The 23,493-nt window shown below is 47.1% G+C and overlaps 1 protein-coding gene across 1 annotated transcript in view; it reads right to left on the reverse strand.

Moving 5' to 3' along the window:
• Positions 1-726: 726 nt before the first annotated feature.
• CHRDL1 (chordin like 1) overlaps positions 727-23,493 on the reverse strand; it is a 170,448-nt gene continuing 147,681 nt past the window's right edge. The window contains exons 7-10 of the mRNA XM_075322710.1: positions 17,973-18,167; positions 9,827-9,991; positions 9,618-9,707; positions 727-1,618 (exon numbers count right to left, since the gene is read on the reverse strand). Coding sequence (XP_075178825.1) covers positions 1,488-1,618; positions 9,618-9,707; positions 9,827-9,991; positions 17,973-18,167 — 581 coding nt within the window. The 3' untranslated portion in view covers positions 727-1,487. The remainder of the gene's footprint in view (positions 1,619-9,617; positions 9,708-9,826; positions 9,992-17,972; positions 18,168-23,493) is intronic.

Here is a 23,493-nt window from a genome sequence, read left to right on the forward strand (position 1 = left end):
TATAAATGATAATATGTGCTCACCTCAGTGGAAGAAATCAGGCATATTAGTGATTGCTGCCACAGATCCACAGGCTCAAAGCGCCAATAAGTAGGACAGAAGGATGATTAGAGGTTATTCCACGCTGCAGGTCAATGATGCTGTGCATTAGTCAAAAACGGGGATTATTGATTCAACGCATTTTGAAGCTGCCTCGATTCATCAGGAAAAAGAAAAACCCGATGAAGAGGAGCTTTGAAACGTGTTAAATCAATAAACCACGGTTTTTGAATAACCCACAACATCAATATTGACTGGCAGAGTGGAATATCCACTAATTGTCATTCTCTCCCACTCTCATAGTTCTGGGAATTTTACTTTGTACAAATAATTATATATTTTAGGTTTTAAGATCCTGTGGGTATGACATTGGGAATGTGAAATATTAGGATTAACTGGCATTATAAAACAGATGTAGATTTAATCTGGAGTTGGGCCACCCTTGAAACTTTAACATAAGTGGTCAAACACAATTCTGAAAAATTGGACAACTCAGGGGTCATGGGACGTTGTAAATATGTGCTAAAATTGTTATTCTTTGTTACCTGGGGTAAAACTACAGTATCCCCCAATAAGTAGTTTTATAGGAGCATATTTTGCTAACTCTAGATATCGCTTCAGAAATGGAAAAAGCTTTAAAAACGTATATAAATATTTACAGTCTGAAACATTTTTGGAAATCGTTGGTTTATTTGTTCCAGTACACTGTATACTTCTAATCACCGCATTCATAGTGGCATCAAGAGTCATTTGGAAAAACAATTACACCTGCCTGATCCTAGTGAAGCTAATCCAAATAGCTTTGGCCTAGAATTGTAATTTATTTGATAGGAAAAGCTTTTACATTTATAAAACTGTCAGATTGTCCTGCGACACAAAACCTGTACAATGGAAACTCAGTAAAGTGTTGCAGACAAGAATGGAAACCTTTTCATAATTAAGGTCATGTGAAAAGCAAACTCCAAATTTAGTGGTAAAATTAAATATTGCTGTGCCAGTGCCAATACAATGTGTCACCTTCTTATTAAATGTCTCACTTGGCCAACTGTCCAGCTGTGCACATGGGTATACTCAGGCAGGCACATGCACATACTCACGAATTCTGTATTTTCTACATTAAGGGTCTTCCGTTCTTTTATTAAGTTATGCTTATTCCATTAATTTTAACTTTCCAAATAAACATTTTTTTCTCATAAAGAAGTAACCTGTGTTTTTTTTCACAGCTGATGCCAACCCTCTAAGGCATAAGAGGAAGCATTTAACTGCTCACAGACTCCTACACACATGGATCTGCCAGTTACTTCTCTTCAACACACCATGCTTAATAGTCCCTACATTCTGGGTTTGGCGACAATGTTGACTTAAGCAGAATCAGCTTGCAGTCCGGCTACAAATCCAATGTCTTTAGGCGGCCTCTGGTTTTCTCTTCCCGTTCAATGTTTTTGCTCTCAACAATGACCCTTTTCAGTCTTGTCCAGGTACAGAACCTTCACCAAGTCTTCCAGCTCTGTCCGGCAAATTCGAGTTTCACACATGTGGCTAATCTGAGCTTCACCCTCACTGAAGATTTTCCACTGGCCTAAAATTAAATAAGCAAGTAATAACTTAGAGGTTTAAAACTTAATTAGAAAGATTTGCAACATAAATTGTTAAACGTATTCGAAAGGATACCAAAATGATTCCTGTCTTACATATCACTGCTGAAAATAGTATATGTTTAGATATACTTAATTAATCAACATTTACAGGTTAAAGGGAATCTATCACCAGGTTTTTCCATTATAACTTGTGGCCACCACCAATGAGCCCTTATATACAGCATTCTGTATATAAGAACCCAGGCCAATCTGTAGAACATAAAAACACTTTTATTATACTCACCTAGGAGGTGGTCTCTGGACTCTGCCATACTGTTCCTGGACAACGCAGAGGCAAGATGGCGGAGCGGAGCTGGTCACCGGGACGTGCTGTTTCCGGGACCGTGACTTGGATTGAAGAGGAGACCGAGCAGCTGTGCAGAAAAATGCAGACGCAGTTCCTGTTCATACTGAATCACTGGAGGGAAGAGATGAGGAGTCTGGCGGTAGCAGTGCGAGCCCGTGAGATCGAAATCCCATGTGAAGAAAAGGTAAGCGGTTACCCAGTCCCTGATGATTACCTTAATCCGGCCATGGCGGCTGAGGGATCCGGTCCGTCCCCGCTTGCGGCAACCACTCCACCATCACCTACCCCGTCTTCGGTGGACGCCGAGCTGCCATCGCCCATCCCGGCAGCGGAATCTGCAGCACTTTCATATGAAGGTCCAGCGGCAGCCCCAAAGTCTCCTGTCGTCCCAGTCATGTCAACGGTTCACCGGAACCCGGCCAGATCAGACCCGGCCGCATCACCGGGCCCGTCCTAAGAGGTGGAGCACCCGGACCCTGCAACCCAAGCTGAGGAGCAGTCGGGCCCACTACTTCCAGCAGCGGGAGTGGAACCTTCCAAGTTTCTGGTTCCATTACCGTGCGGCATCCCGATGGCTGTTGGGGCCTCACAGGTCCAATTCAAGCCAGAACCAGCTAGGGAGCTGAGGCCAGACGCCGACACCCCCTACTGGGAGCGACACAGTCAGGAATTGCAACAGGAAATCGCTACCAGAGAAAGGCGACGGCAGGAGCTGGCCGCTCGCAACAGGGTGGAGAAGGAGCAAGTGAGGAGCGCTGCTTCACGTGTAAAAGGGCCACGGTGCCGCGGTCTGGTGGATCACTTTGACCCCGAGCAGGGATGGGGTTTCATCTGTGAAGCAGACCTCGCAGCGGGGATATTTGTGTCCCGGCGGGACGTGTCCCCACACCTTCCTTGGAAGCATCCTTGCCGCAACCTGGAGCCTGAAGAAATGGTCAGCTACACCTGGCACTGCGGGGAGAGGGGCTGGTATGCCCTGGAAGTGACCAAACATGTCATGTATGAAGAAGGGTACGTGTCCGCAGAGGTAGCACGCCGTCGGAAAGAGGCGTGGCTACGGGACACGACCATCTACTACTAAGAAAAATGCTAATACAAAAGTGTGGTACCGTAACATTGTTAGGTATCTGTGTTTTCCGTTTGTTATTTTCCACAGTTTGTTATTTTCCATATAGAAAATGTTAGAAAATGAGAGAATTAATGAAAGCTAATTGCATGGGAAAGTAACCTGATTTTCTCCTAGATTGACTGCAGTTGTACTACAGTACAGGGACTCTTATTGTGTCTTTGCAAAGACTTCCACGTTTTTATAGTTAAAAATGGACCACGGTCACAGGACTGGCGTTACCAACACAAACTTGTGTCTTGTAAAAAAAACTGCGCCTGTTGTGCCTATCACAGTCGTCTGGCACACCCCGGGACCTTAACCCGGCCCAAGGACCCATCCAAGTTTCCAGGGGAACAAGATTGTTTGGGAGGGGGGTTATTGGGATCCGGGACGTTGGGACTGGACTGTCGCAGGGAGGGACCGCAACATGGAAGGTTGGGTCCTCGCTGCCACTAAAACCGGTGGCGTCCCCTGTTGGCAGGCAAACTCATAATGTTGGTAACGGTTCAAGAAAGTGCCTCCCTAATGTGGGATGAATCTGTTAAATAAATGTTAACCTTTTTTCCTTCCTTTAAAAAAAAAATAAATGCTTGGTGTTCTGTAGCTCGCGGATGAGCTACGTTTAACCAAGGGGAAATGTGACGCCCTGGCCTAACAGGTCGTCACAAGGGTGCCGTGCAATCTGCCCTTCTGCATGGTACCCACTCCTCCTTGGTTACGGGTCCTGTCAATTTGGTGTTGCTACCAACAGGTGTACATAAATCCTGAGGAACACTCTGCACCACATCCACCAACCACCCATTGGGTAGCCTGAGGGGAATAGGGCCACCCAGATGGGGGGATGGAAGAGGGAGGGCAGAGATGTCAGTAGTTGAGTTGAGTAGAGTTGAGCAGTGAGACAGCGGTGAGAGTGCAGGTCACGCTGTGGAGCTGGGCTCCTGTACCCGTCCCAGGTGCCAGACGTTGGCCTGGCCAGAAGGAGCTGGAACCCCGGTCACAGGGGGTAGTGACAGGGGGTACGGTTCTGCTATAGAGAGCAGGCCAGCTGCCTTGTGCTACAACCAGGTAGGGGAAAGGGCACGACGGGGTACGCGGACCCTAGGCTGGCAAGTAGCTTCACACAGCCCAGTAATTCACCCAACAGGAATGGTGTCTTCAGGAACCTTTCCCCACCTGCTCCAGAATTGGGGTACTAGCACAACGAGAGGGATAGGACTTCCCAAAATCGTCCAGAAAATCCCAAGCGTGAACCCTGAGAGCAGGCTCACCTTGCTAGCCACGCAGGTGAGCGGGACCCGAGTAGTCTTAGGTGAAAGGGATCCACCAAGTTACACACAGTGTCAAGGGACAAGGCTTCAGACTAACCAGCAACACCAAAGGGGCACGGACCCAGCGTGCTCAACCAAGAGAAGCAGAGCATTCAAGAGTTTGGTCTACCTGGTGTCAGCATCAGTGACTTTGGACTGTGTGAGTACCCGATATCCCTTCACCCCGAAGGGTTCCCCACTCCATCCATCATCGGGCCCCGGGACACCAGGCCCCTACCCACGGAGGGGTTAAACATCCTGCTGGTTCAACATCGTCACCGGGCTCCCCAACAGCAGCAGTGGTCTCTCCCATTACCACACCCCGTGGGTGGAGTCACGTACATTATCCCCTTCACCAATCCACCCCCCCTTTTATTTCTGAGGTAGTCGCGTGACCCCGCCTCGGATCCAGAGACCCCTCGAGCCACTGCGGATCCGGGTCCGAGCAGCCCGTCGGCTGTCGCGGGCTGGCACAATCGCCGTCCTGCTTCTCAGGGTCGTGTGGATGACGCATCCTATGTCATGCACACATAGGACTCCATTGCGCTCCTGCACATGTGAACTTTGATCTGCCCTGCTGAGGGAAGAGCAAAGTACAGTAATACGAAGGTGCAAGGAAAGGTCAAAGACCATACGCACATGCACATTACAATACACTGATCTGCCCTCCACCGGGCAGATCAAAGTGCGCATGCGCAGCAGTGCAATGGAGGCCTCTGTGTGAATGATGTATGATGCATCATCCACACGACCCTGAGAAGCAGGACGGCGATCGCACAAGATGGAGGGGGTGAGAGACTGAGAGCAGCTAGAGAATGCTGTATATAACAGCTCAGTGGTGGTGGCCACAGCCCATAAGGGAAAAACCTGGTGACAGGTTCCCTTTAATGTATTCTACTCTGTGTACATGATTATTAAGCAATTTCTATTTTCATGATTCATTAACAGCTACAGTGCTGTCGGTAAATCCAAAACTTTATTAAGCCTGAAACCTGAATATTTAAGAAAGTAAAAGTGAGGCATTGTCTTCCTTAGGAGAACATCCATGTGCAGAGTTATTTGGCAACTACGTAAATGAAAAATGTAAATTTTCTTATCTCAAATGATTATTTTCATCTCTTAAAAACAAAGACAAAATGCACAAAAATACATTGACATCTTCAAAAAAATCTGATCCATATAGCTATCCTTTTTTTCAATGTCAGTCATCCATGGAGTCTGTCAGTTTCTTACTCTGTTGACAATCAACTTTTTGGGTAGACAGCCTCCCAGATACTCTACAGAGAGGTGACTGTTTTCCTTCAATGTAAACCTCCCGTTTAAGAAGGGCAAAAACGTTCTCAGTAGGGTTTAGATCAGGTGAGGAAGGGGCCGGGTTATTATTATTTCATTGTTCGGGTCTTTACTGGCAGCCTAACCATGGAGACTTTGATACTGCGATGGAGAATTGTCCTGCATAAAAATCATGGTTTTCTTGAAAGATGCAGACTTATTCCTGTACCACTGCTTGAAGAAAGTGACTTATAAAACTGGTAGTAGGATTGGTAGCTGATTTGAGTCCATCTTGAACCTTATCAGGTCCAACTAGCTCATTTTTAATAATACTAGCCCATAGCAGTACCACGCCTCTACCCTGCTAGCATCTGAGTGGGAGTGCCGATCTGTACCTGATCCAGCCATGGGCTCAACCATCTGGTCCCTCGAGAGTCAGTCTCATCTCATCAGTCCATAAGACCTTTAAAAAATATGTCTTCAGATATTTCTTTGCCCAGTCTTGACGTTTCACCTTCTGTGTCTTGCTCAGTGCTGGTCAGGTCAGGTCATTGCACGGTACAATTTCTATTGCAGGTCCCACAAATATCCGGTGTCTATGCTCTGTGGCAATGTTATGTGTGAGTATTGTGGTGTTGGGATGATGGAATTAGAAGCTTTTGGTCACAGTCACATAAGAGGTAAGAAGTGGTGGCTATTCCAAGGAGAAGTCTTGTTTTAGTTAGGGGATAAAGTCTCATGATGCCAATACACTATGTCACCACACTGTTATTAAAGTTAGAGGGGAGCACATGTAAAAAGAATGTTGGTGCCATTTTGGTTGCTGTGCAATTTACCATTTTATGTTATAGACCAGGGTGCAGTTGATATGAGCAACTGATAGATTGAGATTGGGAGAAGCAAATGGTCCCGCTGTGATGACAACAACTAGAAGGTTTGTGGATTGGAGTGGTGGATGAGTGGTCAGGAGATGTGACAGAAAAGTCTGAGGAACCTCAACAAAATATCATGGGTTAGAACAAGTTCTAATGAGTGAGCCATGGAGTGAAGGTTAAGTACAAGTAATCTAATAGTGGTCTGGGCTGAGAGAGTTATGCTATGAAGGAGATAGATCCGTGAGAATTTTGTGTGGGCTACCACCTAAACGGTAAATGTGTATTGTTAGTCCAGGTAGTCTTATTTGTACGATGTAAGTCTGCCTGGTGCAGTGAGAACAATCAGCTCAGAAGATCCCCGTGAGGGTGGGAATGGGGTATTCAAATATGAGGGAGGTTATATTTGGAGTAATCAACAGGAAACGAGCAGCGGCCGCAAGGCTCAATTCCTTTCCTTAACTCGTTTGTCCGAAGGTGGGGAGACAGAAGCCAGAGCTGAATAGTCGTGGGACTCGCGTGACATCACATCATGACTATGGCACCGCTGGAACTGCTCTGGGCCACAGAGGTGAGTATAGACTTTTTATTTTACCTAGGGGAAACCTGGATAATAGTGGCTTGTCCTAGTAGTGGGAAATCCCTTGTAGTTGTCGTAGTGGTTGACAACAGCTTTAAAGGAAAGACCTTGAGGAGTGGTCTGAACCTAGTAATTATGTAATCATTGGAAGCTTACCCTTGAAATGCAGGGAGCACTGACTAAGGGACAGGGACAGTGATGTAGAGACTGAACCCTTGAGATTTTTGAAACCATGACAAAAATGAAACACTTGTAGACTGAGCCCCTTTAGGTGGAAATTAAAGGGCGACATCTCTGAAAAGCAGCATCTTCTTCAAAGAGATAGACCTGAACTGTCAAAACTGTTAAAGAGACTGACATGTGACAAGTTGCAGATTGTGACACTGTCAGGTATGGTACTACAGTGTGGCCTCTGTACCTTTCACCAAACTGCTGAAACACTTTGGCTTCCAAATCAACAAAACAGTCCTATGAAAAATGTCAGCTGTGCTGGTTACGAACATGACCCACACAAGGAGAAAAAAATACTACCTTGAAGTAAAAAATACTGGTGAAGTACTTGTAAAATCTCATAACTACAATGTGAATCTGAGGCTAGAACCACAAGGAATCAAAATCAGCAGATACTGCTCAGTGAACTGAAGACCTTTCACTCACTTGGTCACCAAAGCTGGACACCATATCATTACATTATTGGGTCTTGTGAGATCAGATATAATCTCACTGGGGATGATAGGTCAATGGTTTAGAATTTTTTTTTTTTTAATGTTAAATGGAGTCCGTCTTTTAATGCCAGTGTCAGTCTAACAAATCATATAAGGTATATATCCCTCATAACCCCCTAATCCTAAAATTAGCCCCCTTAATCTGGATATGGCCCCCTTATATTAAATATAGCCCCCTTGTGCTGGCACACGTCCCCCAGTGATGCCACATGTCCCCCATTGATGACACCCGTTCCCTATTGCTGGCACATATCTCCTATTGATGGAACACGTCCCTTATTTGTGGCACACATCCCCCTGTGCTGCCCATGGCCCCCTATGAATGGCACACATCCCCCTGTGCTGCCCATGGCCCCCTATGGATGGCACACATCCCCACTGTGCTGCCCATGGCCCCGTATGGATGGCACACGTCCCCCTGTGCTGCCCATGACCCCCTATGGATGGCACATGTCCCCCTGTGCTGCCCATGGCCCCCTATGGATGGCACATGTCCCCCCTGTGCTGCCCATGGCCCCCTATGGATGGCACACGTCCCCCCTGTGCTGCCCATGGCCCCCTATGGATGGCACACGTCCCCACTGTGCTGCCCATAGCCCCCTATGGATGGCACACGTCCCCCTGTGCTGCCCATGGCCCCCTATGGATGGCACACATCCCCCTGTGCTGCCCATGGACCCCTATGGATGGCACACGTCCCCCTGTGCTGCCCATGGCCCCCTATGGATGGCACACGTCCCCCTGTGCTGCCCATGGCCCCCTATGGATGGCACACGTCCCCCCCCCTGTGCTGCCCATGGCCCCGTATGGATGGCACACATCCCCCTGTATTGCCCATGGCCCCCTATAGATGGCACACCTCACCTGTGTTAGATATGGCCCCCTATAGATGGCACACATCACCCTGTGTTAGATATCACCCCCAAGCTGCTGCCCATAGTAAAATAAAACACTCTTTCCTTACCTTCTGCAGCGCTGTCCTCCCGTGCCTCCCTCCGTGCTGCAGAGCTCCTCCACTTTCTGGTTCTCGGTGCCGGTCATGTGATCGGCACAGCAGACTGACATCATCTCTGCGTGCATGATCACAGCAGCAGCAGGAGACCGGGGAGACACCAGGAGACATGCTGGAGGAGGTAAGTAAAGAGTGTTTTATTTTACTATGGGCAGCAGCATGGGGGCCATATCTAACACAGGGGGCATGTGCAATCAAAGGGGGGCGGGAGCTCATATAATAAGCACCGCTCCCCCAGCCCTTCACTGCGGTGCAGTTTCAGCACCACGCTGATGGACAGCGGCAGTGCATATTATATGAGCGGAAGCAGGAGATTTAACGCTGCGGCCCGCAGCTTTCACCTGCCCCCAGCACCGCTCCAGAGCTTCCCCCACCTCCCCTGGACTCTGTAGTGTATATATATATATACCACCCCGTATATTCGGATTATAAGACGCACCCCCTACTTTCCCCCAAAATTTGGGGGAACAAAATTGCGTCTTATAAAGCGAAAAATACGGGATTTATGGACCTTCAACTTACAAAAAAAGTGATTTTATACTGAAATTGTTCACAGCGGATGTAAGAAATTGCGGTTTCAGAAACTTACAGTGGATAAATGTAACAAATCCTCACCCAAATTAATATTTGTCTACGACGTCTAAACTTACACTAAATGTAAATATTAGAAAACTGATACATACACGTAAATGCACATGCATATATTTTTACCTTTTATGCTTCCAGCTCTATACAATATATAATTATTTGGGACTTACTTGCTGTTGTCCGTGTTATCTGCTTAAATTCCTGCTGGTCTTCAAATTCTTCCTTGGACATTTTTTCTGTATAAAACTGGCGCAGAACACCTACCAAACACAAGGGTTCATTGTGTTTAGATGGAAAAGAGCAAGTGTGTCTCGTCATGTCTGGCTATGAATGTTATATCCTAAAGGGCCAGTCTGTAAATGTCTTAGTCACTCATTACCTTTCTGGATTGTCCACACATGAATTTCTGCTACAGGAGGCTCTTCGGTCACCACTGCTATTTTCCTGACTGTTTCTCCTTCCTCCAGAGATACAGACTCAAAGACTGGGATGGTGTCCTCACATAGGTAATCTTTGTCTCCTGACTGGGGGTCTGGGATTTCCTCTGATATAATAAACAGACAAGAAACTAATAGTTAAAACACATTTCCACATGTAAGTAAGCTATATATTTTTGATGAGTTCCATTGTTCGAAACGCATAATATGGAGGAGGCTGTGATCCTCCCTGGGTTCTGTCTTCATCCATGATTTTAACAAGAATGAAATAAACACAGTTTAATTAAAAATTTCCATGTTGCTGGATTATCTTTCTCTGTTTCAAGTCTGCCTCGTACCTTGTCTGTGCACTGCCTTGGAATAGCTTCCCTCCACTGAATAACGGTGAGCTGAAATAACTTTTTTCATCCTCCCTATATACAGTATGAGCCTCCACATGGCCCCTCTATATATAGTATGAGCCCCCACATAGCCCCTATATACAGTATGAGCCTCCACATAGCCTCTCTATATACAGTATCAGCCCTCACATATCCCTTATATACAGTATGAGCCCTCACATAGCCCCTATATACAGTATGAGCCTCCACATAGCCTCTCTTTATAAAGTATGAGCCTCCACAAAGACTTTCTATATACAGTATGAGCTTCCACATAGCCTCTCTATATCCTAGCAGCATGGGAGCGGTTCAGACATGTCTCAGGTAAGTGGTGTCTTCATATGGTCCTGCTCATTATATGAGACCTCATGGTACATAGTAATTTATAATATAGCGTTAGGGACCCCCCTATAGAGATTTGCCGTGACGGGGCAGGGGGGCTCAAATCATTGATCAATTATTTGCAAAAAATCTCATTGAATTTTTACAGTAGGAACAAATTTGTGAATATTACACTTTTTATTTCTTCATTGTTGCAAGCCATTCACAAGCAGTGCTGGCTCCCCTCCTTTTTCGTTTACTGGTCAGGTGGTCGACCGCCACCATGCCGTGCACGCCTAGTGTGGTTTGCAAATTCCTTCTGTAGCCATCAAAATTCAGTTTGGTGCTTGTTCACACACAGCCACCGCCTCCTGCTCCAAGGCATCATTATTTAAACACCACCTGCCTGAACCTTGTTCCACCCTCATCCATGCTTGCTGGTCTGGCACTGTGCGGGCCAGTCCTGACATTGTGCTGGTGTGTGTGGTTCTGCCACACACACTGGCACCTGGGCTGCCTTTATTCGCGGTTGTCAGTCCTAGCAGCATGGGAGCGGTTCAGACATGTCTCAGGTAAGTGGTGTCTTCATATGGTCCTGCTCATTATATGAGACCTCATGGTACATAGTAATTTATAATATAGCGTTAGGGACCCCCCTATAGAGATTTGCCGTGACGGGGCAGGGGGGCTCAAATCATTGATCAATTATTTGCAAAAAATCTCATTGAATTTTTACAGTAGGAACGAATTTGTGAATATTACACTTTTTATTTCTTCATTGTTGCAAGCCATTCACAAGCAGTGCTGGCTCCCCTCCTTTTTCCTCTCTATATACAGTATCAGCCATCACATAGCCCCTATGTACAGTATGAGCCCTCACATAGCTCTATATACAGTACTACCCCTCACATAGCTGCCTAAATACAGTATGAGCCCTCACATAGCTCCTATATACAGTATGAGCTCCCACATAGCCTCTCTTTATACAGTATGAGCCTCCACAAAGCCTTTCTATATACAGTATGAGCTTCCACATAGCCCCTATATACAGTATAAGCAATCACATAGCCCTATATACAGTATTACCCCTCACATAGCCCCTACATACAGTACGAGCCATCACATAGCCCCTATATACAGTATTAGCCCTCACATAGCCCCTATATACAGTATGAGCGATCACATAGCCCTTACATACAGTATGAGCCCCCACATAGCCCCTATATACAGTATTAGCCCTCACATAGCCCCTATATACAGTATGAGCGATCACATAGCCCTTACATACAGTATGAGCCCCCACATAGCCTCTGTATATACAGTATGAGCCCCCACATAGACCCTATACACAGTATGAGCCCCCACATAGCCTCTCTATATACAGTATGAGCCCATAAACAGTCCCCTTGCATACAGCATTAGCTACCACATAGCCCACTAGAAGGTGCTCCGCCACTGTATTACAGGGAGAAAATAAAGTTTTTTCCTCCTGGAAGCCGCCAGCAGTGCATCAGTCAGCTGTCAGTGAAAGTTCCAGGGTTTGCTTACAGTGTTGTGAACAGTGACTATAATCACTATATATAGAGTATTAGCGTGCACACAGTCAGGATGTCAAGGTGTTGGTAGATGAGATGTGGGACCTCAGTATGAATATGAAGAACATCATCGCACTCTATTATTACAAACTTGCAACAATCTTGTATCGCAGGTAGCAGCGTCCCCAATCTGTCCTACTCCCTCCTTTGAATGGGACGCCAGCACACTCCCCCTCCCGGCTGCAGAGCAGTGGTTGCTATATCCTCAATTCCTTTCACTGACTCCCAGAGCCTGCACGTGCCGTACCGGCCTCCTAGGAGTACACTAAGGGCGTGCCCCTGCACCTATTCCTATGGCTGAGAGGCACTAGGTATTTAAGACACCGTCCCCCATTGGGAGGTGCCTGGGCAACGTGGTCTATACATTGCTAGTTATCAGGTCCCTTGTGCTGCTGTTTTATTGCTGTCTGCCGTATTGCTAACACTCATCTGTGTTCCAGTACCTGACGTAACCACTGCTGCACCCATCCATACCAGCTGTACCTGCAGTCCTGCCTGCAACTGTTATATCTGATATTGTCAGTGTCCGTAGCCCTTGGGTCAGCTGTCGCAGCACTGTCCCCTGAGTGGCATCTACTGGCAGCCAAATCCACCCCATCATCAGAGGCTCTGGTGAATACCTGGTATGCGTCATAGTCACACCCCTCATGTGTACCGTGTGCTGCGGCCCAATGGGTCCACTCCCCGCTCACACTCGTGAGCAATACAGTTCTTTAAAGGTAGACATGAAATAGTCACACTAGAAGTCAGTCTATTTCTCATCTATCAATAAAGAACATTGCAAGTTTGAAATAAAAGAGAACTCAGTGATTTTCTTCATATGTAACTACTATATGACTGACAGCCCGCGGATCCTGGGAGGAATAAAGTTCATTTTCTCTTGGGAGTCGCGCTTTCAGTAAGGTCTGGGCAGCTTTCCAACACTATTATTCTGCAAGTTTAACCCATATCTGCAAGTTAATAGCATTATTGAACCCGGCATGTTCCCTTTAAGTCCAATTGCATAGTCCAAAAATATATACCATGTTTAACAGAAAATAAGACTGGGTTTTATATTATTTTTTGCTCCGAAAAATGGGCTAGGGCTTATTTTCAGGGGATGTCTTATTTTTTTTCCACTAACAACTAATCCACATTTATTCTTGATAAAAAAAAAACATTTATTCAAATATACGGTAGTCATATCACATTCTGGAACATTATCATAATTCTCCAAATCCTGCCTGTAACGTGTGTCTATCTATCTATCTATCTATCTATCTATCTATCTATCTATCTATCTCTTATCCATCAATCACACACACATATACCAGCCTGTCTCCTCTTCAGCTTTAGATTCCTACAATGACTTTTTGTCACATGATGTAATGTCACAAAGGTCCTGACGCAGTGTTATCAGGCTATAAACGCTGGGGACACTAGGAGAGTGGGGAGCCCTGTGAAATTTCCCAGTTTGCTCTACCTTCTCTCTTGTGCCAGTACTGAATACTACCCTGTCTCCTGTTCAGTTCTTTTAGGCTAATTAAGAGACCTTTGGTCACATGACTAGAAAGTCATCAAAGGTCCTTAACCAATTTGAACCTCGGAATACAACTGCTAAGGTCCCTAAGAGAGTGGGTCCCTGAGAAATTGTGAAGTTTGACTTCTCCTAATGCCGGCCCTGACTGTAACTAGGGCTTATTTTTGGAGAAGGGCTTATATTTCAACTATACTTGAAAAATCCGGGAAAATCATGCTACAGCTTATTTTCGGGGTAGGTCTTATTATCGGGAAAACACGATTATTAATGGTCAATTATAGTTACAGGATGCTTGGGTAACATAGCATAATATCATTTCAGAAACTGCAGGAAATTTAATATTTCATAACACCACCACATTTGCAATTACTTTGTGTTATTGCAAAGACAAGAAAACTACAAATAAACATTTCCAATTATTTTATCTAGCCTTATATCGCTAGAGATAATTGGAAGCCATTAGTGAGCTGTATTTTATGAACGCGTTTCTTTGCCATGTGCTGTGACCTCACTAACTAGTGTCAGTCTTGGGCCCACATGAAAGCCGTCTGCCGTGCCAGTGGATGATAAAAGAACAGAGATGGTTCCTTTATCTGAGCACAGAATCTAGGCATGGAATATCCTTAGCTGACCTGTGGAAAGTCATCAAGAATTTGACATTCTCTGTAGCCAAGTACGGTAAGCTGCTATTTATCCAAATGTACAGCAATACGATACCGGTACCTAACTATTGTGCCGAATTTCTACACCACTAAAATCCTGACAAATCCTGTTATAATCACGGTTATATATCGACTGTTCAACTATTATACTTATAAGATATAAAAATAGGAAGGAGTATTAGACTGACTTTGTGTAAATGATTTTCCATGCTAAAATATCCCATTAGGAAGAAGTAGCTGGCAGCAGAGATAATGCTATAACTACATGAGGCTTAGGATAGTAACTAAGTGACTATACCCTTACATTACTGTAGATGACAGTGAGAATAGAGTAGTAAAACACTCCTCAACATTAAAATTACAACACCCAGAAGGAAAGGTTGAGGAGATGTGGAAGTCATAGGTTTGATAGACATGTTAATGATATGCAAATGATGAAAAAATGGAAACAAAATATGTTCAAACTGTCTCAATTTATTCATTATCGAGTATGCGCGCCACTCGCAGAAATACAGTACAGGCATTTACGTCCCTTGGCTGCCATCAAAGACGTTATTAATGATGTCTGAAGAATGTCCTGCCACACTGAATGTACTTGGGCAAATCATCAAGATCCACTGCTGGCAGTTCCCTTTGCGTTTGGCAACCAATGATGTCCGAGATGTACTTGATAGGAGACCAATCTGGAGGTGCTCCCAATTTATGGTAGCATACTTAGATCACAAAGTCTGCTCACTGTAGCATAAGCAAGATGTGGCTTGGCATTGTCCTATTGAAAAAACAGCTTCTGAAACGCTTCAGAGAAATGGACATACCACTGGTTCCACAACCAAGTCAATGTAAAGTCGATATGTTAGTGTACAGGGAATAAGGAGTAGAGCAGCCCTGCTACTATTCATTATTTCACCCAACACCATAATCACAGGAGTAGGACCTAGGTGATATTCTCTCATGAAAGACTCTTTATGGCATTGTCCGCATGATATCCAGACCAATCTCCAGCTATTGTTGCAGCTAAGATAATAGGAGGCCTCATTGCTGAAGAAGACAGACCCACGAGGCAGGTGCATTTAACCTACTCGTCGCTGGGCCGTCGACTGTCGTCGTCATGGGCGGCTTTAGCCCGGCTCCGTTGCCCCGAAACATACAGAAGATGGCTGGGGAAGGATGATGGGGGTAGTAGTGAGGTGATTGTCGTGATACCACCTGTGGTATGCGGCCGGGAATGGGCCGCCGCTGCTGTCGCTGTTTTCAAGGAGAAATTGTAGTAGCAGCTATGGGTGTTATCACTCCCCACAGGTGGAGCGGGCCCTGGGGAGGATGATGAGTGGAGTGGTAATGGTGGCTCAGAGCGGCAGTACCGATAATAAAGAGGCAGAGTCTATAGGTGCAGTTCTAGGTTGTTTACTCACTTTTGTACGATGCCCCTCACCCTGGTAATACCGGTCACTTGCGATAATTGGCTCCATCGAACCGAATCCCTTTAGAGTTCAGTCCGGTTGTGTTCGGTGGGTTTCTACTTGTAACGCCAGTCTGTGGATCCCCTGGCTTGAAGCTTCGAGGGGAAACTGGGTTTCACGAGATGTACTCTTGTTCCTATCTGCAGGTGCCGTGGTTCTGCTGTGGGGTCCGGCTTGATGCGAGGCCCCGGATCCTATATGGCACTGTGATGTCGGGCGCTGTGTGATCAGGGAAGCTTGAAACTTTTCCATCCAGGCACATTCTGGAAAACCAACGTAAAGTATGATCTTCCCTAGGGTCCTGCCGCCCTGCGTGGCGTCGGTTTCGAGGGGAGCAGATTCACTCTCCCCATAGCACCCGTGTGAACTTTCTCCTCCTTCCCACCGGAGCACCCCTGAGATGCGACTGCTCCCTTCCTCTCCTGTTGGAGAACTCTCTAACTGTTGTATTGGCTCCTAACTTCCCCTGCTGGCTGCACCTCCCCCCTACCAGGTCCTAAGCTAGTGGGACTGGGGCCTCTGTTGAGGGCATCCTATAAATGTCTCTCTGTTGGCGACCCCTTTATTACCCGACCCTAGCCCAGTCCCCAGTGGGAACAGGGCAACCTGGTGTATATTTGAGTGTGTGTTGTGGTGAAACTGGGACTGACCTCTTCAGGAACCGGGTTTAGCATTACACCCAATGTTGGGTGATATACTCAGTGTCGACTGAAACCCAAGGGGCGCCACAATGGCATGGGGTCAATAAATCACACATTGTTTGTTGTATGATTGCAAACGCCTATGATCAATTACATTGACACTGTTGGATGCCCTAGTCTTGGTATGTGATGTCTAATTTCACTTGCAGTACAGAATGAATCTGTGAGGATCTGAGGTTCTGCGTTGTATTAATCACCTAGGCAGGTTAACAATGCAATTATTTTTATTTCTTCCATGCATGGTCTTACAGAAACCCCGAGTAAATGGTCAAAATGAGATGTCCCCAATCCATGAGTTTCAACCCAATCCAATCCGGGACCGGTAGTTCAACTGTCCCCAAACCATGCAATACCCACTGTCTCCCAACTTTTGGTTGACCCACAGTTTTTGTATCTCCAGCTGTTATAGTCTGCAGTCAGAACATATGTGCCTCCAGACAACGGATATCATGCCCATAGTGCGTGTATCCAGCTCTAGCTGGCAACAATAATCCTTATGCTAGTTCCTGAAATCCAGATGACACACATCACGGCTGTAGCACGTGTATCCAGCTCCAATCTCTATAGTCCATTCATGGGCACCAGGACCTGGCTGCAGCAACAGATCCTTGGCCCTCCACGTTACAGCACCAACTCCCTCACTAAAAAAAAGTGTGGCTTCTTGTTGTACCTCTCCTGGGACCAGCTCCCTGGATGGAAAGAAGTACTCATCACACCCGGCCCCTTAGACAGTTTCTATACAAAGTTCAAAGTATGAAGGTTGTAGAAGCCTAGTCCCTGGCCCTGTTTGCAGGATTGTGTATTGGAAAAGCCCCCTGCAGAGAGGAACAAAAGACTCACAACCCCCCACCAAATGCATGACAATGAATACTACCTGATTACATTAGAGTCCATGGAGGCCAACTAGGATGACATACTGTACCACAAACTGAAGAGCAAGCAATCTCTTATAAAACACAACAATAAGATTGACTTTACCAACACTCCGTGCTGGAAAAATTCTGAATCCCTTAGAGCTGTGGGTTCCACTTTATTATGTTCATTGGTCCAATAGTCTTTAGTTGGCAGCCAACTCCTTAAGTAGCTTTGGCAATTTCTTCAAAGTGTCTCAAGAGCAATTTTTCAACACAACAATGCCAGCCGCCATGTTGCTGGTGCTACTGTGAGCAACCAGAGTGGCCTGTGTTACAGTGTCTCCAGATTTGCAATTGGAGCTGCCAGCAGTGGATCATGATGATTTACCCAAGTGCATTCAGTGTGGTAGAACATTCCTCAGTCAACCATTGATAACTTCACTGATTGCATACCAGGACATGTAAGGGTATATAGCTCAAGACTCTAGGCCACTACATGATAACTTATAACAGTAAGTAACAGTAAACAAACCACTATTTATTGCAGAACTCATTGACCACTACCACTCTTTTTGGTTTAGCACTTTTTGACTTACCTGGACACACTTTACAGCACTTTCCATTTATTTTCTGAGGATATTTACAAGGGAATTTCTCAGGACAGCTAATTTTCTTGCACTCTTGTTTTGTGAAGTTGCATGTACACAGCACACATTCCACCACTCCGAAGGCTCGCAAGCTAGGGTGCCAAGACTCTCCGTGGGAGTATGTTTTCCCATTTGAGACACATACTGCAAGGAACAAGGCAAATATAAGCAGATGTTGTCTGAGGTCTGACAATATCCTGGTGAAATTTATTATGATAGCAAATTAAGATGCAGAAAGGGGTCAGTGATTAAGGGAACAATTCTTTTTTGAAAGGCGTTGGTAGATCTGCCAACCACCCTTTATCGCAGCAAATACAAAGCGGTCCAGAAGAAATCTTCTCCAAATGTGATAAATACAAACAGGTTGATAATTATAGTACAAGTTATGTCGTTCTGTCTTACTTAAGATTTCTTGCTTGGCAAAAACAGACTCAAATAGAAACTCTTGCCAAATACCTTATCTAATATGACATGGTATTCATCAACATAAAGTATCAACAGCAATATTAAGCCAATTTTTGCAGTAAGCAAAAAAGCTAAGACCACCCTCAGATGAACAAAAGATTGTAAAAAAACAACTACAATTATTTCAATATACAAACGGAAATGTACCGATATTAGTGCAATAGAAAAGTGGAGTAATTGCCCTTGGCAACCAAACAGATTGCTGATTTTATTTTACAGAAGCCCTTTGCAATAAAAGATGGAATTCATTTGCTATGGGCTGCTGCACCACGTTTTCTTCATTTTCTGCGTCATTAGTGATGAAGTGCGTACCTGTGTCCGTTCGCACCACATCAGATGGCGGGCAGTGCACATGATCAGAAGTCACCGCACTTCCAGTCATGCACACTAGACCTCTCTGAAGCCGGGATATGTACACCCAGCTTCATAGTGCGTATGACCGGAAGTTCGGGGAATTCTGATCATGCGCACTGGCCAGCATCTGATGCGGTGTCAAAGCACACAGGTAAGCGCATCTCCGCTGATGATGCTAGGCAATGGGCATTGTTTAGCATGTTAGCATGCCCCTGTGGGTGAGCTAACATGCTAGTGTGACGCCCTGGACTAGCCAGGTAGTCACAAACATAACATCACACACACCCCCTCCCCTGGATAGTCTACATCAGTCAAACAAAATCCTTGTTGCCTCCCTCCAGGGTTTGATGTCCACACCAGGTGGGGCGGAGCCTGGCAGTTGGCCCCACCCACCGAGGAGTTCACAGGCCTGGAGGCGGGAAAAGCAGTTAGTTCAGTTCAGTTTTGGAGTTCAGTGGAAGTGGAGTGAGGAGTTGAGTTTGGAGTGGAGAAACTGCTAGTGTCTGGGTAGGAGTCCAGGCACTGTCAGCAAGGTCGGCAGACGGTGGTGGCCGTCTGCAGGAGGTGGTGCAAGTCAGCAGAACCGTAGGATCGGGGATGGGCAGTGGCCCGCCGGTACCGAGGCGGGGAGCAGATTTGTAACAAGCACAAAAGCAAGGCCATCGGACCCCGACCAGGCTAGGAGCCGCCGACAACGGTCAAATCCGAGAGTGACCGGAACCCCAGGGGTTCCCTAACACCCAAGTCCCGACAGAAGGCAACAGTCCACACAGTGAGGATAAAAAGCCACCGCCATAGGCTAGAGATCCACGGGCCAGCGCCTGCGGGTAAAACTGACTCCTTCGGTACATACACGCCGGGGAGCGGACTACCGTTGGAAAACCATCGGAGTCAAGACATTCTACAAAGGTGCAAGGAAAGACAGCCACCATCAACCTGTCCGGGGAGAGCAAAGACACTGCAGCCGGCTGCGGGACCTGTCCATCCAGCCGTTTGGTTTACCAGAGACTCTGTGAATCTGTGCCTGAGTGAGTACAACAGTGCCATCCGGCACCAAGCCGCGCTGCCTCCGCAACCCTGCACCCCAGCTACCCTGCATCCCCGTATCAGCACTGGGCCCCGGGATCACCAACACCTACCCACGGAGGGGGAACCAACATTCTAGCTGCTCCCTGCCATCGCTCCCGGAATCCCAGTCACCAGCAGCGGTGGTGCCCATTATCACCACGACCCGTGGGTGGCGTCCCGGACTATCTCCCCAAACAAACCACCCCCTTTTCACTCGTAGGCAAGGAGCGCTGCTCGAGTCCTCGGGTCCGGCCCACCGCTCAAGCCACCGAGCAGAAGCAGCAGCCGCGGACCCGAGCGTAGCGAGAGCGTCCCCTCCGTCCGCGACACTAGGAGGGCGGAATGAGGGCAGGAACTAACGCCCTTGCGACTAGTCCCCTCGCTCATTAGCATATCACAAAGGATCTTTAGAAATACTTTTTCTAAAGATATCTTTATCTTTGCTAATGTATACAGGGACTGTTAGGCAGAGATTAGCAATATGCACTGCTCGTGGTTCTGGGTGCATATTGCATCTGACAGGTTCCCTTTAAGTTCTCTACTTTCCGTCATGGTTTTGTTCCAATGTAAGTCAATTCATCCTGATGATGTTGTTCGCTTCTTTTTTTGTAATGAACTGTGCACCTATGTGCATATCACATCCACTGGACAAACTACATCCACTGGAAGAGAACAATCAAGGCTCCCACCGAATAACAAGTTCTGTACAAGGTCTGTACACAGAGCTTTGACATCAACCAGCCATGTGCTCTATCAGTCCTCACGTTACATCACTCACCTGGTGGGAAACAGCTTTCTGTGTAAATTCCTTTCACAACAAGCATATTAATTGTAAAAATAAGAAAAATCTTTTGTCTCTGTTCTCATCCTTGATATACTAGAATATTTTTCAGCTTTCCATTTGCGGTTTCCTGTTTGCTACCTCTCTTTTTATGTTCTCTTCTATGCTTTGAGGGGAGTCAAGATTTTTTTTAATGACTTTATATCCTAACGTTATTCCAGGTGTGGACACTGACTGCTTGGAGCCCCCCTGTGGACTATATATACTGTGTGTGTGTATATATTACATAATGTCTTCTCATTATATATATTAGTGTGTCGCCCTGGGCAAGCCAGGGAACACGGGTCATCACACCACCACACCCTACATCCCAGTTAGGAACACCAAAGCTAACCAAAAATCCTTGTTGCCTTCCTCCAGAGGCTGATGATTCACACCAGGGGGTGGGCCAGGCGGTTGGCTCCGCCCACCGAGGAGTTCACAGCTCTGGAGGCAGGAAGTACCAGGCAAATTAGCCCAGGCAGGGCTCGAGTGCAGATTAGCTCAGGGGGAGCTTGAGTGAGGAGTGAAGTAAAGGAAGTAAAGTGGTAAAGGAGGAAAGCAAGAGTGGTGACAGGAAAGGAAGAGAGTGAAAAGCCTGAAGTGGTCCAGCTGTGTGTGTAGGACCGGGTCAGCAAGGTCAGCAACGACGGTGACTGTCCAGAGGGGTGACTGTTCGGGAGTTCCTGGAAGGACCGCGGACGGGTAGTGACCCAGCGGTCTGGAGCAGCGTGCAAAGGACAGTCAGCACCAGGGCAGGGGCCTCTCGGACCCCGGCAAGGCTAGGAGTCGCCACAATTTGCCGAATCCGTCAGTGAAGGGGACATCGATCCCCCAACAACCAAGTCCCGATTGAAGGCAACAGTCCGACCATTAGGGAGGAACATCGCCACCGCCAAGGCACCAGTTCCTCAGGGCCAGCGTCTGCGGGCAAAGTAGAGCTCCTCCGGTCCAGCTTGAAGCCGGGGAGCGGGTTACCGGTGGGAACCCATCGCTACCAACTTAGAAACATCAGGTGCAGGTCAGAGGGTCATCACCGTTACCTACTGGGAGAGCAAGTGCAGCCGTCCGTGGGAACCGTCTTTCCAGCCGTATGGTTTACCGTAAAACTGTGTCAACGTCTCAGGCTGAGTGAGTACCACAGTGCCGCAAGGCACAAAGCTGCCCCCGCGTCCCTGCGCCCACCAGGCCCTGCACCTCCCTCACCATCACCGGGCCCCGGGATCACCAACCCCTACCCACGGAGGGGCAACGCAACATCTCGCTGCTACACACCATCGTCCCCGGGCCTATAGAGCAGCGGTGGTGAAATCACCACAACCGTGGGTGGCGTCACGGACAATAAACAATTCCCACACCCAACAACCCCCTTTCACTCACGGGCGAGGAGCGCCGCTCGAGAACCCCCGGGATCCGGCCCACAGCTCGAGCCACCACTGAGCAGCAGCCGCCGGGCCCGAGCAGAAGGGGTGAGCGTAGTGTGCTGACACCCTCCTCCCCGCCCGCGACAACAGCGTCCCTTATTACATAGTGTCTTCTCTTATTATGTACAGTACAGACCAAAAGTTTGGACACAACTTCTCATTCAAAGAGTTTTCTTTATTTTCATGACTCTGAATTGTAGATTCACATTGAAGGCATCAAAACTATGAATTAACACATGTGGAATGAAATATTTAACAAAAAAGTGTGAAACAACTGAAAATATGTCTTATATTCTAGGTTCTTCAAAGTAGCCACCTTTTGCTTTGATTACTGCTTTGCACACTCTTGGCATTCTCTTGATGAGCTTCAAGAGGTAGTCACCGGAAATGGTTTTCACTTCACAGGTGTGCCCTGTCAGGTTTAATAAGTGGGATTTCTTGCTAATTACCTGCCTGTTATGGCTGTCGCTGATCTTTTCAGGCACAGAGCAGTCACAGACCGCACCTGCCGGTGATTCAGCAGCTGACATCCCATCAACATAGTGGTAGCTTGTCTTCCAGTCTGCTCTGTTGACAGGGGGTGACTGCCGACGACATGCCTATTTACAGCCTGCTCCCTGCTGCCTAAGGCTATGTGCGCACATTGCATACTAGCCCTGCAGAAATTTCTGCAGCGATCTGAAGAGCACACGTGCGCTTCAAATCGCTGCAGAAAATGTCCATAGAAAAAAAAAGAAGCCGATTCCATGAGCTCTGCCTGCAGCTCCTGCCATAGACAGAGCAGGAGCTGCCGGCAAAGCGCACGGAAGAAGTGACATGTCACTTCTTGAACGCAGCGCTTCGGGCAGCAGCCGAAGCGCTGCGCTCTAAGACGAACACGTGCGCATGGCCCCTCCACAATCTCCATAGACTATGCAGGGGACGCAGGACGCATGCAGTTACGCTGCGCTACAAAGCGCAGCGTAACTGCATGAATTACGCACACGTGCGCACATAGCCTTACTGCGGGTTTCAGCTGTTAGTCACTCCCCGTTGAAAGAGGCGCCATGGGGTAGAACAGTCAGGTAGTTAGCAACTATCTGCTTGTTAGCTTTTAGGCCCATGGTAAAAAAAAGTTGTCTTAAGGCCGCTTTACACGCTGCAATATCGTGACCGATATCACTAGCGTGCGTACCCGCCCCCATCGGTTGTGCGACACGGGCAAATCGCTGCCCGTGGCGCACAACATCGCGCTGACCCGTCACACTACTTACCTGCCTAGCGACGTCACTGTGACCGGCGAACCGCCTCCTTTCTAAGGGGGCGGTTCGTTCAGAGTCACAGCGACGTCACAGCAGCG

The sequence above is a fragment of the Anomaloglossus baeobatrachus genome, chromosome 9 (genome assembly GCF_048569485.1).
Source record: "Anomaloglossus baeobatrachus isolate aAnoBae1 chromosome 9, aAnoBae1.hap1, whole genome shotgun sequence".
Classification (NCBI taxonomy): Eukaryota; Metazoa; Chordata; class Amphibia; order Anura; family Aromobatidae; genus Anomaloglossus; species Anomaloglossus baeobatrachus.